The 19,808-nt window shown below is 43.0% G+C and overlaps 1 protein-coding gene across 1 annotated transcript in view; it reads right to left on the bottom strand.

Annotated features, from left to right (window-relative positions):
- The window catches only part of LOC118941034 (motor neuron and pancreas homeobox protein 1-like), a 5,511-nt gene extending 470 nt beyond the window's left edge, over positions 1-5,041 (bottom strand). Inside the window, exons 1-3 of the mRNA XM_036951367.1 lie at positions 3,918-5,041; positions 1,895-2,052; positions 1-1,464 (exon numbers count right to left, since the gene is read on the bottom strand). The exon at positions 1-1,464 is cut by the window's left edge and continues 470 nt beyond it. Coding sequence (XP_036807262.1) covers positions 1,078-1,464; positions 1,895-2,052; positions 3,918-4,353 — 981 coding nt within the window. The 5' untranslated portion in view covers positions 4,354-5,041 and the 3' untranslated portion in view covers positions 1-1,077. The remainder of the gene's footprint in view (positions 1,465-1,894; positions 2,053-3,917) is intronic.
- Between the last annotated feature and the right edge of the window lie 14,767 nt (positions 5,042-19,808).

The following is a 19,808-nucleotide window of genomic DNA, read 5'->3' as shown; positions in this document are numbered from 1 at the left end:
CAACGGTTCTGAACGTAACTTGGTTGTATCACATCCTTTAGCACTGCTGGTGGGAGGAGCCACATCTGTCAGTCAGCCTGTCAGGGGGCGGAGTTTAGCTGAGATGGACGACAAGGTAATAGAGGTCAGTGGTGTTCACTGCTTCACTGCTGCTACAGTACTTCTCAGTCCAATTGGATGAAAAACACAGGAGTCTTACAGCCGATGAATGTCCTGTGTAAAAACATTTTTTTGGAGTTGCATGCCATGAAAAAATACAGCAGAGAGAGACAGGGTTCAGTGTCTTATTCAGCCTTACTTGATGTGATGATGAATATAAAATGCTTTATATTCCCTCATCCTTAGAGATGCGAGTCCAACCTAAAGAACACCTATACCTTAAACCAGGGGTACCAGCATTGGGGAACACCCCTTCCAGCATTGGGGAACATCCCACACCCCCCTGCGGGCGAGGCATGTCTATTTCTATGGGCACAAGCACTGTTCGTGACAGACTGTTCACACCCTTCTTGTTGGTGGAGAGAATTTTGCAGGTTTAAAGCTTATTTCCTGCAATTCTGTACATTTTGCCATGCCTAATGTGTATTCATGTGATATTTGAGTGACAAAAACATGACTCCAACATCTATGAGCTGAAAAACAAAATAAATAAAAACATTAGCAGACATGGGCTAGTGGATCTGGACATTTCTAACAAGTTATAAATAGCTCTCTAAGGTATGTAATGACTGACAGGACAAGAGGAACTGATGATGCAATACCCAATATAGAAATGACACAGTGTGCATTCTACTAGTACAACTTTCAAGAATAAGTTTAAAGCCGGATTGAGTTCCTTTAAAACATTTTTTTGGGGGTGGGGGGCGACCCACAGTTTGGAAACCCCTGCCTTAAACAACTCCATCAGGGTCACAGAAACATTACATTGCGTTGAGCATTATGTACACAAAAAACACTGTCATAGGCTTTTGAAATGGCACATAATTTTTTTCTCTTTTTACACTATAGACCCCCACTTTCCCAGAGCCAGTGTCAAGCAGCAGTGTCTCTGGCGTTTTCTTTTCTGGGTGTGTCTTTTCACAACCCTGCGCCTATCTTCCTGTCCCCCCCTGTCACCCCCACTAAGTCGTCCTCAGAGAAGGGACTGTGGGGGTTGTAACCAAGCTCCGCTGTGAGCTTCAGAAAGTCTGCTGAACGCTGCAACCCCACCGCGCCACCCATGGTAACATCAAACTCGTGTGGCGTCTCCTCCTCTTCCTCCTCTTCCTCCTCTGCTTCTTCTAGGTCTAGCTCTCCCTCGTCATCCTGAGTGAAAGCTTGTTTATTCTCAGCTGGTTTGCCATTGGTCTGTTTTCCCCCGGTGCGCAGTCGCTCCGCCTCAGACTGGGCAGATGCAGATGCCTGCTCCTTGGCCTTGCGGCTGCGCTTCCACTTCATCCGGCGGTTCTGGAACCAGATCTTCACCTGAGGAGAGACAGAACGCAGGCCTGTCAGCCACACACTAATGCAGGAGGTCTCTCACCTGCAGTCTCTATCTCTCTATCCCCACACTCAGTTTAGTACATCTGGGATGACATTTTCTGTCTACTAAACCGGGCTGAAATGTCAACAACAACTGTTACTCACTTGCAGAAAGATTTATCTGAAGAAGTCATTCCAAAACGTGCTGAATATGTTCGAACACAGAGGAGTTGATCTTTTAAATCAACATGTCAACTGCTTCGTTAGGGGTGGTATTTGGGACTAGATGAGGCAGATCATTTGTACAGGTTCTTCCCAGAGGAACATAGGATAACAGGCCAGCGCTGGAATAGCCTGCCAGGTGGGAATCAACACACAGACACATATATACACGCACACAGACACACACAGAATGACACCTTTTCTCCCTCACCTGTGTTTCAGTCAGCATGAGAGAGGTGGCCACCTCAAAGCGTTTGGGTCTGGACAGGTACTTGTTGAGTTTAAATTGGTTCTCCAGCTCAAGGAGCTGCTGACTGGTGAAAGCCGTCCGGGGCCTACGACACTTCCCCAGGAGTCCTGCCTGGGGTGCTGAGAGGGGGAGAGGGAGAGGGGGGGGGGGGGGGGGGGGGAGACCTTAGTACAGTACAATATTCTTCATTGTGGATCATTTTTAGTGAAAAATTGGGTAGAAAGTTACAATGACTCTGGCCTAATCAATAGCTTAATTCTCCTCAACTATGTTCTTCCCAAATGTAATGAGATGTGTAGGCTACTAAACCTGTGTTCTGGTCAATTCAAGCTATTGGACAATGCATGTGAGTAGATTTAATCTCAGACTGTTCAATGGTCTTATTTCTGCAATACCAAGGACATAGGAAGTCCAATATAATGTTGAGGGAAGAACACACACACACATGCCCGCACTCTCTCGCCATCATTAACTATAATAGCTTTACTCCAGTTTATTGTTGACGAGAGGACACGGCAGAAGCTGGGCGCTAGAACCATAAAAAGCGCGAGCACCATTAACTTAATGAAAATTCGATGAAGCTTTAGTGATTTTATTGGTGAACTAGCAGAATGTTTTAGGTGTTTGTTTATAGTTTGCTCCTCAGTACAAAGACAATGTTCATCGAGTTGACGTTTATAGCGAAATGAAAAGGCCAAAAATAAAAACATGATATTATAGTTAGCAGTAAATCGATCGAAGACTTTTCATGAGACTACACTTAAACAATATTTAGGCCTATACCTCTACATGATACTTAAATAGCCTATATTTTTCAGACGTTGTGTATTAATGACTGAACAAAGAACAAAACCGTTCTACCATTAAGATTGAATGTGCAATATTATATGTTCAGAAAGCAGTTAAAAATATGTGTTTAAATATTGCAATAAAGGTGGATTAATATAAGCATGTAATGAATATATAGCATGATATAATACACATGAAAATATTACCATTCTATAATAATGCCTTGTATGTAGCCCTATTGTTCTTGCTCTTATATTGAAATAAAAATGTTTTGAAACAGATCTTGCCTGATTGGTAAAAATGTTAGCAATAGTTAGAAATAATATGAATACAATTAGTAACACAATATTATTATAATGAATATATAATAACACGTATTATTAACCAATAACCTACGTATTAGATGTATTCATTATTTACTAATTGAAATGTATGATTATTGTTATTATTGTTGTTGTTGGTGTTATTCCTCAGATTATTATCATTTTCTACTTTTTTGTAAAATGTGTTATGGGATATGTTATAATATGTTGAGTTTTGTTATCAATACTGGTATCAAATACGTTTAAGTTTTGCACACCTAGCTAAAGTTAATTGCAACATTTAGCCTAATCTTAGAACATATATTTGATTATGTTTACAACGTGTGTGTGTGTGTGTGTGTGTGTGTGTGTGTGTGTGTGTGTGTGTGTGTGTGTGTGTGTGTGTGTGTGTGTGTGTGTGTGTGTACCTGTATTTGCTTTCCCTCACCTTTGGATTACATGCAATGAGGAACAATAAGTGATTTTACGACACCTCTAGGCGGTTGGGTTCAATGCTTTGGAAGTGGTTGTTAAGTGATCAAACGATCCCTTCCCTACCAATAAACCTCCGGTATCTGGGCGTAAGTTCATTTCTGCTTGATACCCGCCACACCTATTTGAAAAACATGATTGATTACAGCAATTACGCTTAGCTTTGTGTCTGCTTGGCTATATTAATTATATTGCCTATGTGTTCTGAGCAAGCACAAAAACACATCACCAACAGACCAATGGACAACTCCATTTACATCCCCGATTTTAAAAGAAACCCCATGGGCCTAGCGCATAATGCCTCTCTTTTAAAAATATGTTTTGTTTGTTGATATATTTGTGACAAGAGTATATATAGCCTATTGAGTGTGCTGCCTAGCCCACATGTGTACTATACTTACAACTGTAGTCTGGAAGACGTGGTATCATCATTCCAGCACGGATCCAGTGTTCCAGGGGGAGAGACCCTGCCATGGCAGCCGCCTTCAGGTGGTCTGGGTACGACTGGGTAAGGTGTGTGAAGCCGGAGTAGGCGAAGGCAGGGTGATGTCCACCCAAAGCCGACATTGGGTACATAGGGGCAGGGTACATTTGGGGTAGCGAGGCGAGTCCCGTGTGAGGGAGGTTCAGCAGTCCCGGCTTGGGGATTATCCCGGTTTGAAGATGGGTGGGCGTCCTGCGCGGGGACGGGGTGTCCGCTCGCCGACAGGACACAGGGCTGCCCGCAGGGCTGTCACTGCTCAGACCTGGGGAGAGGTCTCGGTTCGCCCGGTGAGTCTCGTCGGCCAGCAGAGCATCGATTCGAAAATTATTCGATTTCTCCATACCGACTCTCATCAGGAAAACTGCCGCGAGCTGCTCAAAGGTCAGACCTGCCAATGTACACTTGTTCTGTGCGTCAGAGCACAGCTCCAACTCCAATCTTCTGTTTAAATGTTTCAGTTTTTTATAAAAGTCACTCTGAGGATGCCAGTGCAACCCTCTCGTAACCAAAATAAGTCAGAGCAATGATAAATATATGAGAGGATGTACTTTTAGTATGCGTTTCGATAGCAGGCTCCTTAGTTTTGCTCACTCCCTCGCTATCACCTACCTGTAACAGTTCTGGTAAAATATTCTCTGAAGAACCCTGAAGAGCTTAAATTATTAGCAAATAAAATGATACAACAAAATATTAAATTGCAATGCTTTCCGAGTGTCCATTTGGTTTCTGTAGTCCTCTATCCGCGTATTCACATCACATGTGATGACTAACAGCCAGGTCTTGGTGTTTAATAGCAACTTAACCAACTAAAGCAAGTGTTTCACTCCTTCAGACGCCGTCTCCCCCACCCCTGTGGCTGTCTGAGCTGTGATTGGCTAATGCAGGTACTCGAGGGGTGAGTTTAGTCGACCGTTTTCTAATTAACTAATTACTCTCTCATTTCCACGCGACTCAAGAAACCTCTGAACGCGCCTCACACGTCTCCTGCATGAGAAATGTCCAACCTCTTTCCCTCTGTCTGTCAGCAACACTTTCTGCTGTGTTTAATTGTGACGTGAGACTGTGAGAACTGGTAGCAATATTAGCCTTTTCTACTGTATGTGTTGCTGCGTTATGAACGCGCCTGAATCAGGTAACAAGATACAAGTGGTCTAGGCTATAATAGAACAAATACTGTAGTTATAGTTATTACATAGCTATTAGTACAAATTGATACAATATTTATAATAATGGTGATGATTATTTAAACATAACTTACCACATTGTGATTATAATAATAACAGTGATGATGAAAATAATAAAAGTATGTTACAGATTTGTAGTTTTTGCACATTTGATCTCAAGCCATATTTTGGACATCTATTTACAGCCTAAATCAAATACATCCTGCAATCATTATCTGTTCTGCGTGTCTATTCAGAGGAAATATTGGCAAGAGATTTATATTTCAATTAGCACAATATTAACGATTTGCTTATTTTAAAACCCATGGGTTTCTCCAGGTTGAAATGCTAATGTAATTCATCTTTATGAGCTAGAATTATACATCAGCGGAAGATAAAAAAAATAGTCCATTAATAAAGTTGATTTAGCATAGAATAGCTAGGTCACACTCCAGGTGTCTTATCTTCCATGTCCAAGACTCATTTCTATTCATCTACGTAATTAGGCCTATTTACATAGGCCCACAGCATATCGGTAATCATGTAAAAACATAATAAATGAAGGAAATCAGAAAAACAACATGATTAAAATAATAGTTTGTCAGTTATTAGTCTGTCATATTCCTAGTTAGGCTTTACAACTCGTTTTAAATCAGCACCGTTAGTTTCAGACGAGAGGAAGGAAAGTTTTAGACAAGGAAGATATCATTCAGTCACAGGTGCAAGCCACATCCTTATATTGGTATGTGTCATAAGGTTTTAAGATATATGCAGCAATGAGAAGCAGAATTGCTTTACTCTCTACATGTTTGTATGTGGTGCAACAACACTGCGTCCTGCCTCCCGGCTCCGGTCAGTGAACTATGGGGAATCTCCCTGTTGTCTCCCACCTTTAACAACCGCAATCTGCATGATCTGACTGACCCCTGAGGAGGAATGCGCGCAGGTGTGTGAACGAAAGCAGACATTGTCCTACTGTAGGTGGTCCTCACCTCAGGTCATGTGAACATTGTTGGGCCGTAAAGCACTTCAAAAAAATAACAAATATCCCGTTTCTAACAGGTCAAGCAGGTGACGCAGAATACGTAGTCGTCATGGCATTAACTCCTGTGATACTATTGTAATTACTACCCCCAGACCAAATCTACCACGAGTCCAATAATCACTAGCAACTGTTATAAGGTCCTAAGTGATAGTTATTTTGACATTTTTATGAAGTAAACATATAAAGCCCACTTGCTCATAGTTGTATCACAATGGCCAATAGGTTACTGAACATGATACATTATTTGATCAACTCATATGTATTTACCCATGATGCTCCACTCAGCAACAATCTTTGAAAAACATAGTTTAAAGTTTAGGCCTAAAAATGCCATGGTAACCTATACACAACACATGTTCGATTTGCATTTTAATAAACATGAATTAATAATATAATGAAAGTCATTTCAGATTCGTTATTTAACAATAACGTCATATTTTCAAACTCTTTTCGAAAGCAGTAATATTTGCTAAATCTTTTTTTTACTATTATCCTGTGCATTTATTCTTGCAATATATGTTTTTAACAAACTGGTAGATTTTAATAAAACCAGACTTTAGTTATGTTGTGAAAACAGGCATACATTATTTTGATTAGATCATTTACTTTAAAATTATCGGAACAATTTTATCCAGGAATATTTCAAGGATACAAAACATCATCCACAAATCACTTTTTGTGATTTATTTAGCCTAATTGTGAAAAGGTTGACAATAGAAAATAAATCCTAGAGGGATTTTTGTAGTTTTATAATAACTGTCAAAGACTTATAATGAATATTCCAATATGATAAAATATTAGTATAAGTACTCAGATGTAGGCAATAGCACTTATGACTTGAAGCACAGTTGAATAATCAAATAGTGAATGAGCCCCACGAATTGGAAGAGTAGTGGACGAGGCCCATAAAATCCAAGGGACACGCGGCCTAATCCGAAAGGCTCTAAATTATATCTCAAGAAATTGAAATCAGGCCTAGGAAGATGCATAAAACGCTTAAATGGTCACCTATCCCCGCTGTAGACCGTCGCTCATGTGGTTATTGTTGTTGCGTCTGACCCCTAGAAGATTGAAGCAGTGACACGCCGGGGGCTGCCGCCCTCCTCCCTCACCAACCCCTCCACCCCCTCTCTGCTCCCTATCACCCAGAATACCGCCTGTCGCCAGGTCTGATATAGAGCTAATTTGCTCCAGGGAAATCAGCCGCCGCCACGCGAGTGCTTTCTGCCTATTCCTCCCAACCTCTTCCCCTCGCGCCTCGTTTCTTTGCTTTTATGATTTAAAAGTAATTTAAATAGCCCGGCCGTGGGTAAATCCGTCATCCGCACCCGGTGTCTGAGGTGCACAAATTAAATTAAATCAATGATCGAAATGGCACCGCTGCCCCGATGTCAGGTCCCTAGGTTTGAACACTTAGCAACGTGCGGCTTCTACGGTGGCACGCACCCTACCGCGCACCCACCACCCATCCACCTTCAAACAACACAGGAGAACAAACATTCACATCATCACCGCTCGTCCCTCAGTAGCAAAACCCTTCCTGCTGCTGTTGCATCCGATGGAATTCTGTCTCGGCCGCTGTCGTAGACTCACTGGGCCGAATCCTATCCTGACATCCGTGTGCGTAAAATTACATTTACACGAAATCAATAGTTATGCACACAATCTCAAATTAAGATTTGCTCTGTGTTTGTTTTGTCAATATTGTCAGCAGGTATAAAGGCCCTAGAAACTGTATAGGACTATTTCAGTACATTTAGCCTGCCCTCTTGGTTAGATGTATCTCCTAACAGCACAGGGGTGTCTGAATAGTTTTTAATAAGAAGCCCAGAGTGTCCTGCTGGCCATGTAGGGCTAGATGGACTCACAAACACACCCTGGCATGCCTGCCACAAAGACAGGAGTACTTGCAGAGCTGCCCTTGTCTTGAACACACCACACACACACCACACACACGCCACATGCGCGCACACACGTACACGCGCACACACACACACACACACACACACACACACACACACACACACACACACACACACACACACACACACACACACCCTGCAAGTCCCCACGGGCAGGTGCTTGAGTCGTTCTGAGAGAGCGGCCCGCATTGCACTACAAAGTCAAAGTTGATCAGTTAATTAATTAGATCTCTGGCCTTAAACGTTAGTGCCGGCGGAGTTTAGGAAACATTAAAGAGCTTATCGTCATTACAGGCATATTTTTCAATCATTACCACGGCTCTGGGCTGTGATCTACATGACAGGAGCCATAAAGGTTGGGGTTGGTTCTCATGCCATGTGTTCCCTGTGTGATCTAGACCTGGGTTCAATTAGTATTCAAAATCATTTACAATACATTATCTCCGCTTCATTAAGCTTACCTGGTGCAATGGAACCAATTGAATAGTCCCAAAAGTGCACTCCAGGTACAGTAAAACAAAAAAAAGTATTTGAAAAGTGGCTCAGATGAAGGAACATTCCTCCATTCCACTTGGCAGTGTTCAAAACTACACGGTTTCTGTCAGGGGGTATGCGATACCATATCCTCAATTCACGGGGTTGCATTCCCTTTAGATCCGGAGGTCTGTCTATTGGGTAACTTTACTAACACCAATCTTAGGCAAAGCCATACTATAAAGCTAACAGAAATATTGCTAGCGATTGCCAAGAAACGTATTGCCTTGAAATGGAAATTGGATTCCTCCCTGCCAGTTGCAATGTGGCTATCGGAAGTTAATAGTTGTATCCCTTTGGAGAAAATCACTTACTGCTTGAGGAATAAGTTAAAGACATTTTACAGAATTTGGCAACCTTTTATTGACTATATGGAGAATCTCCCCCCACATCTCATTGATTGAATCTATATATAATCCTCACATAATGTTTCACACGTAATGTATAATATGTAGCCTACGGCAGGTGATCCAATGTCTCGTTATTATTTTTTTCTTATTGTATGTTTGTATATATAATTATAATTATTATTGTTTTTTTGTTACGCTCGTCTGTTACTGTCACTTTGTCCTATCGTTGTCTAACATCTTTTCACGTTTGTTTTGAATGTTCTTAATTGGAAAATGCAAAAATTAAATATTTAAATATATATATATATATATATATATTTGAAAAGATTTTGAGTAGTGTTTGAACTCAGGTCTGCAGTGATCTGCTGTCCCTGTCAGTCAGCTGTTTATTGACTCTCTCTGGGTTACTGGTCCTCAGGGTTTGTTCAACCTGCTGATAAGGACCTGCATGTCTGATCTCGCAGAGGTGCATTCAAGAACAAAATCAGTCAAAAAAAGTCAAGCACGCACACACACACACACACACACACACACACACACACACACACACACACACACACACACACACACACACACACACACACACACACACACACACACACACACACACACACACACACACACACACACACACACACACACACACACACACACACCTGTTGACTGATAATGTTCCTGGAATGCACATACATGAATAGAGAGCCACCCTCACTTTAGGCAGTCTCTTATTTCTATAAAACAGTTATTTCTATAAAACAGTTATTTCTACAAAACAGTTGCTTATTTCTACAAAACAGTCACTTATTTCTATGAAAAAGTTGCTTATTTCTACAAAACAGTCACTTATTTCTACGAAACAGTTGCTTATTTCTACAAAACAACATGTGCATCTCCTTCTCCAGAAAATGTATCCTCCTGAACTTGAGACTCTGATAACATTCTGGATACAGGACATGTTGCTTCACACATACAGTCTTTGGTTACTCTGAGAGGAATCACTGCCAAGAGCAGGTCAGACACAATGCTAAACGCTACACATCATTTGATCACCCTGTTGATGAAGGACATTTCCAGGAAATGCAAACTTGAAGTGTATTCAAGGTTTAAAAAGGATTCTAAAGTTTATAATTTCCACTTTAAAATGTCAGACTTGATATGCCCTAACTAAAAAATGTATCAACCCCTACAAAAAAATTCTATTAATTATAATCCAAAGAATAATTATATTTTCCTGCTGTGAGAAAATGCTCAAATGAAGATCCTACATCTGTACTGACAATCTATGTGTAAAACTATAGTACTACTGTAGGATAGCTATAATACAACTGTCACCCTGGTACCTTTGGTGCCAACATAGAGTAGATGTACATCTATGGTTGTCTGGCCAACATGACGACTGTCTCTAAGTCTGATCCTTCATTTCAGGTTTCCTTTCCTTGAATCCTCTGATGTTTTCAATTGGAAGTAAGTGAAGGGTGTGAGGATAGGACACAAGGATTCAAGGAAATTCAATTGACATGCCGCCAAAGATCCACAGACAAGTACACCACCTGGACGGTGTGTGAGCTCCCAGTTCTTCCTGTACTCACGTCTCAGCCGGGCAACCCTGGTTCTGATAAATGCTTTGGGTTCAACAATGGTCTTTTTATAAAGTGAAAATCAGCTCTCCATCTCTTTCCTAATTAGACTAATTCCCACACTGTTAGAGCTGCTCAATAAATCACCCTGCTCTCCGCCAGACCTTGAGACCCTAATTAATGTCGTCTCATTAAGGAGATAACGGTAATTTATTAGAGTTTATTTTCTATTCCAGCCCTCTCTCTCTCTCCCTTTTTTCTTCTGTAATTTATTAACTAATATTGAGCTTTGCTTTATGGTATGCACACTGGACATGGGAATGTCTCTGTCTACCTGTCTCTGTCTCCCTCTCTCTCCCTCTCTTCTCTTTCTTAGTTAAAGGTGTTGGTGGGTCTTCAGCAGGTGTGTATCAGCATTTTTTAAATCTGTGACCTCACAAACACTAAACGAGGACAGGCGATATGGCCTGATTCCCTGATGTGTCATCACAAAGCATGAGCTAATTAGGAGATTGTTTGCTTGTTAATAAATTGAACAAAAACAGGTTGCCTTAACTCGATTTGAATGAAATGACCAAATAGATAGATGAATCTCAACGAGAAAAAAACCCATTAGTGGGCCGACTGGAAAACTTGTCGCATCAGCAATTTTTTGTACAAGCTCATCAAATGAAGGTTATTATCACCGCGGTAGCTACATCACATAGTTTCAAATCAGCAGTGAAACCAAGGTTGAATATCCAATAAGCTCTCACAGTCTCACGTCAGAATTAGACGCTCATCCGTGTTTCTCAAAGTCACATTTCGATGTGGTTCCAAACGTCAAATTTCTAAGTGTTTAAGGTGAGACATTAACTCTGAATTTTTAAGGTTGGGGTTAAGTTTAGGCATTAACTGAGAATTCTTAAGATTAGGCATTAACTCAGAATGGTTAAGGTAAGGGTTAAGGTTTGGTATAGGCTTATAACAAAAATATAAGAAACAAACTGGGTTTTTTTTCAAACTTGCAAACTTTGGAATCAGAGACAGATGCTTACGCCCACCCTCGCCCACAACGCCCTCGCAAAACCGAAACCTACAGCGTTTACTGTTGCCCCTAGTGGCCAGGTTTCACGTAATCTCCCGACATCCTCAGACAGAGACAGACTTTGAATACTGACTTGTATAACAGTGATATGCTTGGAATATCTCATAATGGGTACTATACATAGCCTGAAGAATAATCTCATAGTAAAATGGTGAACGCAGGACTGAGTACCCAATCCTATAAGACTTGAGGGAGGGAACTGGTTGATAACATTTTCCCACAATCGTTACATAGCTGTTTCGCTATCATATCGATTCAGAGAAAGCAGATGTTTGCCTCAGACAAACAAACAGTTATAAAGTTCAGATTCCTTCTCAAAAAGGGTCTAATCTAGGCCTTGATTGGGACACACTGCTCTATCCTCTTCCTCTCTCTGTTCCACACCTCCTTCTCTCTCCCACACTACCTCCATCTCTCCCATACTGCCTCTCTCTCTCCCACACTACCTCCATCTCTCCCACACTACCTCCCTCTCTCTCACACTACCTCCCTCTTTCCCACACTACCTACCTCTTTCTCACACTACCTCCCTCTCTCACACACTGCCTCCCTCTCTCCCACACTGCCTCCCTCTCTCCCACACTACCTCCCTCTCTCCCACACTACCTCCCTCTCTCCCACATGACCACCCTATCTCCCACACTACCTCCCTCTCTCCCACACTACCTCCCTCTCTCCCACATGACCACCCTATCTCCCACACTACCTCCCTCTCTCCCACACTGCCTCCCTCTCTCCCACACTACCTCCCTCTCTCCCACACTACCTCCCTCTCTCCCACATGACCACCCTATCTCACACACTGCCTCCCTCTCTCCCACACTGCCTCCCTCTCTCCCACACTACCTCCCTCTCTCCCACACTACCTCCCTCTCTCCCACATGACCACCCTATCTCCCACACTACCTCCCTCTCTCCCACACTACCTCCCTCTCTCCCACATGACCACCCTATCTCCCACATGACCACCCTCTCTCCCACACTACCTCCCTCTCCCCCACATTACCTCCCTCTCTCCCACACTACCTCCCTCTCTCCCACACTACCTCCCTCTCTCCCACACTACATCCCTCTCTCCCACACTACCTCCCTCTCTCCCATATGACCTCCCTCTCTCCCACACTGACACCCTCTCTCCCACACTGACACCCTCTCTCCCACACTACCTCCCTCTCTCCTATACTACCTCCCTCTCTCCCACATGACCTCCCACTCTCCCACACTACCTCCCTCTCTCCCACACTACCTCCCTCTCTCCCACACTGACACCCTCTCTCTCCTATACTACCTCCCTCTCTCCCATATCTGCTTCCCTCCTTCCCTTCCTTCCTTTTCTCCTGCCGTCCTCGCTCCTGTCTCTCCTGGGTTTTTTCCCAGGTAACAAAAGCTCCTTTCAGCCTATCAGGGCAGCTGGTGATCTTTATGGGCATTTAATGGGTTCTTCCAGCTAACAGTCTGTATTTTACTGCTCCCCATACAAGGGCCCCATTGTGTGCAGCGGCACTGATAGCAGATAAACACTTGTTATCAGGCACAATAAGACATCATTACTTTCACCCTGGTATCTCCCCATCCCTCTCCTCGCTGCATTATCTCACCACTTAGGAGGGATAGAGAGAACCATCAAGCTCTTTGAAGATCTCCGTTGCGGCAACGCCATCTCCTCCACTTGTTCTCTGTTTCATTCGCTCTCTCACACACTCGAGAGGCACATATACTCTCTCACCGTTTTATTTATTTAACCTTAATTTAACCTTTATTTAACTAGGCAAATCAGTTAAGAACAAATTCTTATTTACAATGATGCCCTACCAAAAGGCTAAAGGACACCTGAGACTGGGGCTGGGATTAAAAAATAAATAAATATAGGACAAAACACACATCATGACAAGAGAGACAACACAACACTACATAAAGAGAGACTTAAGACAACAACACAGCATGGCAGCAACACAACACTACATAAAGAGAGACACAACACTACATAAAGAGAGACAACACAACACTACATAAAGAGAGACACAACACTACATAAAGAGAGACTTAAGACAACAACATAGCATGGCAGCAACACATAACAACACAGCATGGTAGCAACACATGACAATAACATGGTAGCAACACAACATGGCAGCAGCACAACATGACAATAACATGGTAGCAACACAACATGACAATAACATGGTAGTAACGCAACATGACAATAACATGGCAGCAGCACAACATGGTAGCAGCACAAAACATGGCACAAACTTTATTGGGCACAGGCAACAGCACAAAGGGGAAGAAGGTAAAGACAACAATAAATTGTGCAAGGCAGCCACAACTGTCAGTAAGAGTGTCCATGATTGAGTCTTTGAATGAAGAGATTGAGATTGAGAAAGGGTGCCATCGGGCGGGCCTGGCTCTCAAGAGAAGTCAGGCTATGAGCCCCCTGCCCACAAAATGAGGTGGAAACCAAACTGCACTTCCTAACCTCCTGCCAACTGTACGACCATCAGAGACACACATTTCCCTCAGATTACACAGACCCACAAAGAATTTGAAAACAAATCCAATCTTGATAAACTCCCATATCTATTAGGTGAAATAGCAGTATTCCATCACAGCAGTAAGATGTGTGACCTGTTACCACGAGAAACGGGCAACTAGTGAAGAACACACACCATGTAAACACAACCTGTTGATTTATTTTCCCTTTCAACTATTTGCACAGTGTTACAACACTGAATATTCACTCTCAGAAGAAAGGGTCCCAAAAGGGTTACAACCCCCAAAGGAAAACCCTTAAAAACCTCTGTGAAAAGGGTTCTACCTGGAACCCAAAAGGGTCCCTCAAAGGGTTCTCCTATGGGGACAGCCGAAGAACCCTTTTAGGTTCTAGAGAGCTCCTTTTTTTGTAGCCAATATTATAGCATTTAAAATGTCTTTATTCTTTTAAAGCTCTTGGGAGTGTAATGTTCACTGTTAAATTCTCATTGTTTATTTCCCTTGTTCATTTTCCTTTTGTTACTTGTCTATTTCACTTGCTTTGGCAATGTTAACATATGTTTCCCAGGCCAATAAAGCCCTTCAATTGAGAGAGACAGAGAGACCTAAGTCTCAACCTCTTGTCAATGATTGAAAATGATTACTGCTAATTAGTTTGACAGAGTATCAGTCTACTGTTGAGTCAGTGACATCAAATAAAACATAGAATCTATGTCATGATGAAATCTTATTTCTGGGAAGCCTTGGCAGCTGGGGTGCTGGATGGCTACACTGAACACACACACACTGAACACACACACACACACACACACACACACACACACACACACACACACACACACACACACACACACACACACACACACACACACACACACACACACACACACACACACACACACACACACACACACACACACACACACACACACACACACAGGGGACAATGTGCCACCCAGACTCTCTATTCTGTCTATTGATCTGTTCACACGTTCCTTCTAAAGACAAGAGCGAATTGAAAACTTCCTCCACAACAAAGGCAATAGAGCTGACCCCCAGATGACTTGATGACAGGAGAGATAAAAATATGTCTCAACAATGGAGGGTGTGTGTGTGTGTATGTGTGTGTGTGTGTGTGTGTGTGTGCCTTTACAGTGAACAATGAGGTTGTACCCTTACAGTTTTAGACAGTAGCCAATAGGCTGTACCCTTACAGTTTTAGACAGTAGCCAATAGGATGTACCCTTACAGTTTTAGACAGTAGCCAATAGGCTGTACCCTTACAGTTTTAGACAGTAGCCAATAGGCTGTACCCTTACAGTTTTAGACAGTAGCCAATAGGCTGTACCCTTACAGTTTTAGACAGTAGCCAATAGGCTATTCTGGGGATTGGAGCATAATGTAGGCCTACCAACAAAACCAATGGAGCAAATCCCATAACATTTTCACATGGAAATAACTTTAGATTTCTATGATATTGTCACGCCCTGACCTTAGTTATCTTTGTTTTCTTTATTATTTTGGTTAGGTCAGGGTGTGACAACGGTGGTTTGTTTAGTTTTGTATTTTCTAGGGTTTTTTGTATGTCTAGGAGTTTATGTCTATGGTTGCCTAGATTGGTTCTCAATCAGAGGCAGCTGTTTATTGTTGTCTCTGATTGGGGACCATATTTAGGTAGCCATATTCCTTGGGTATTTTGTGGGTTGTTATTCTATGTTTAGTTGCCTGTTCTGCACTAGCCATATAGTGTCACGGTTTGTTTTGTTCAGTGTTTGTTCTTTCATTAAATAAGTTATGTACGCTTTCCACGCTGCGCCTTGGTCTCCTCATTGATAGATATAGCATACAGTAGTCTATATGTGGTGTTCAATGCAGGCCTAAATTGCTTGAGACTTAAAAATATATTTTGAAGGGCTTGACATTAATTAATAATTTTTTACGTGGTCTGTAACACCATGGGCCAAATAGGTGACTTTACATTGCATTGTGTTGTATGATGCAAGAGATCACTTTACAAAATAAAATGAATTGTTATTACCATATAGAGAATTAGACCATGTAGACTACCCCTCTGCCTATTGGCATTATTGCATATTCAAGTCTGTCTCAAAATACCACACTGTCCCTTTAACTAAGACATGTACGTTTTACCTGACTGGCTTTTCAAAGACAGCTTAAAATGAAACCTACAGGTTTTGTGCTCTTGTAGGGAGCAGGAACTCCACATTTCTGACCTATACTTATCTATAACTGGGCTAATAACTTGTTAAATAGCAAAGAATATCAACAAATGTGCACATGGGCGGCTCTGTGCACTGATCTGAACTGATGTGAAAAGCGCATTCTCTCTCCCTTGATTAAAAGTCCACTCGTTAGTTACCCCTGCCAATAGAATTCTACTCGGTTGCGCTCTGACTCTGCCTACAACAAAATCATGTTTTGTTTTGTTGCATTGAAAAGGGACTGATATAATGTTGATTCAATCACAGAACATTGATCTATAAAGTGCAGGCTAATGGGGCGAACTCAGTGAAGTTCAATATCTTGCGTCTCTGCACAGCCTGGCATTTATTTTGCGTGACAGTCCTGGAGGAGGTGCGCAATTTAGAGGGAACATTGGTTATTGGTGTAGATGAAAGAGTCCTTCAAAGTGATAAATATTGTTCATTGGCGAAAGCAAAGCAATCATTGGCTAGTGTTAACTTTGTCATTTCCAGAAAATGTCACCTGATATTCAATCCATCTCAAAATGGGTAGAAAATCGCAGGGGTAAAATGTTAAAATCAATCGCTTAATCAATTGGTTTATCAATAGTTGACCAGTGAAGTTTTGTCGATTCTATGAAATTGTTGAATGGGTAAATGAAGGCTTTGGTGCTTTTTGTGATGGCTTGGAATTGATCGATGAGGGTAACATTACCTTAGCTGTGACAAGATTGGGTCACAGCGACTTCGCTATTCTGTTATCAGGAGACCTTGCCCCTGATCAGGACGGCCCAACGTTCCAGAAAATTCTGAGTCAGAGACATGTATTATATAGAACTGATATGATGTGATGTAGAGTCTATCATCTACATGCTCTTGAACCCATTTGGTCTCTACTGCTTAAAGTGTATTCTGAGGAAAATGGCTGACGATACCAGTGTGAGTAATGTTTATGTAGTGTCTGTTACTGGAGGTCAATGATAGATGATGTCACAGTGTGTCTCAGCTCCTGATCCAATCATCTCCATGCCTAATTAACCCTTCAGACAGGCTGTCCATCTGACTATGTGTGTGTGTCCTCCTCGTGAATCTTTACATATCTGTCATTCCTCTGCCCTCCCTCCCTTCCTCTCTCCCTCCCTACCCTTCCTCCTTCCCTGTAGAAGATGACCTGTTTAAAAGGTGAAAGGTCAATGAGCTCATCTTTCTCAGACCTGGAGTCCAATTGGTTTAACTGAGCTGCCCCCCCCCCCCCCCCCCCCTATACAGCAGGTAGGTTTAATCAACAGGGTCATCTAACTAAAGGAGACTGGAAAAGCAATGATATGTTAATGGCTGTAAGTAACAAATGGGGCAAAGACATCAGACCAACATCCACATTGGTTGATATTTGATTGAATTGTCAACCAACGTGAATTCAACCTGCAAATATGACACAATGGTAGTGATGGAGATGTTATTATGGTAAGACTAGTACAGGGCACTGCTATAACGCTGCTATAACGCTGATATAACGCTGCTATAACACTGCTATAACGCTGCTATAACGCTGATATAACGCTTCTATAACGCTGCTATAACGCTGCTATAACATTGCTATAACACTGCTATAACGCTGCTATAACGCTGCTATAACACTGCTATAACACTGCTATAACAGTCACTAACTGTGGCTGCTGAATCTCTATTTAATGCCTATTTGTCCTGTGTCACCTCTAGCTTCACTACACCTCTCCTCTCTGTCCAGGCCGAGCCGGCGTTGTGTTACTATGTGTTTCTGTCCAGGCCGAGCCGGTGTTGTGTTACTATGTGTTTCTGTCCAGGCCGAGCCAGTGTTGTGTTGCTATGTGTTTCTGTCCAGGCCGAGCCAGTGTTGTGTTACTATGTGTTTCTGTCCAGGCCGAGCCAGTGTTGTGTTGCTATGTGTTTCTGTCCAGGCCGAGCCAGTGTTGTGTTGCTATGGGTTTCTGTCCAGGCCGAGCCGGCGTTGTGTTTCTGTTCAGGAGGTGGTCCAGCAGTGCCAGGGCAGGACGGGACCGGAGCGAGGAGTGGCGCTAACTGAGGAATTAGAAATCCTAGAATTGCCTGTTCTGTCAGGCCTGGTGACAAGCTGAAAGGCTGCAGCTGTCAATAGAAGATGTATCTCCCGCCCTGTCCCGCTCCTCGCCCAACATGAAACTTCAATAGCTAATTAAAACTCTGTACTCCCCCCTTTTGCCTCCCTCCTCCCCCTGCCACCTCTCTGTCCTGTTCACTCTCCTTATGTCGCTCTCTGACCCTTCCCTCCTTCTTCTTTCTCTCATCCCTCACCTCAAACCCCAACCTTGTGCTCTCATCCCTCACCTCAAACCCCAACCTTGTGTTCTCATCCCACACCTCAAACCCCAACCTTGTGCTCTCATCCCTCACCTCAAACCCCAACCTTGTGTTCTCATCCCACACCTCAAACCCCAACCTTGTGCTCTCATCCCTCACCTCAAACCCAACATTGTGTTCTCATCCCACACCTCAAACCCAAACCTTGTGCTCTCATCCCTCACCTCAAACCCCAACCTTGTGTTCTCATCCCACACCTCAAACCCCAACCTTGTGCTCTCATCCCTCACCTCAAACCCAACATTGTGTTCTCATCCCACACCTCAAACCCCAACCTTGTGCTCTCATCCCTCACCTCAAACCCCAACCTTGTGTTCTCATCCCACACCTCAAACCCCAACCTTGTGTTCTCATCCCACACCTCAAACCCCAACCTTGTGCTCCCATCCCTCACCTCAAACCCCAGCCTTGTGCTCTCATCCCACACCTCAAACCCCAACCTTGTGCTCTCATCCCACACCTCAAACCCCAACATTGTGTTCTCATCCCACACCTCAAACCCCAACCTTGTGCTCTCATCCCACACCTCAAACCCCAACCTTGTGTTCTCATCCCACACCTCAAACCCCAACCTTGTGCTCTCATCCCTCACCTCAAACCCCAGCCTTGTGCTCTCATCCCACACCTCAAACCCCAACCTTGTGCTCTCATCCCTCACCTCAAACCCCAACCTTGTGTTCTCATCCCACACCTCAAACCCCAACCTTGTGCTCTCATCCCTCACCTCAAACCCCAGCCTTGTGCTCTCATCCCACACCTCAAACCCCAACCTTGTGCTCTCATCCCACACCTCAAACCCCAATCTTGTGTTCTCATCCCACACCTCAAACCCCAACCTTGTGCTCTCATCCCACACTTCAAACCCCGACCTTGTGTTCTCATCCCACACCTCAAACCCCAACCTTGTGCTCTCATCCCTCACCTCAAACCCCAACCTTGTGTTCTCATCCCACACCTCAAACCCCAACCTTGTGCTCTCATCCCACACCTCAAACCCCAACCTTGTGTTCTCATCCCACACCTCAAACCCCAACCTTGTGCTCTCATCCCACACCTCAAA

The sequence above is a fragment of the Oncorhynchus mykiss genome, chromosome 18 (assembly GCF_013265735.2).
Source record: "Oncorhynchus mykiss isolate Arlee chromosome 18, USDA_OmykA_1.1, whole genome shotgun sequence".
Taxonomy (NCBI): Eukaryota; Metazoa; Chordata; class Actinopteri; order Salmoniformes; family Salmonidae; genus Oncorhynchus; species Oncorhynchus mykiss.
This window is presented reverse-complemented; position numbering and strand designations above follow the sequence as displayed.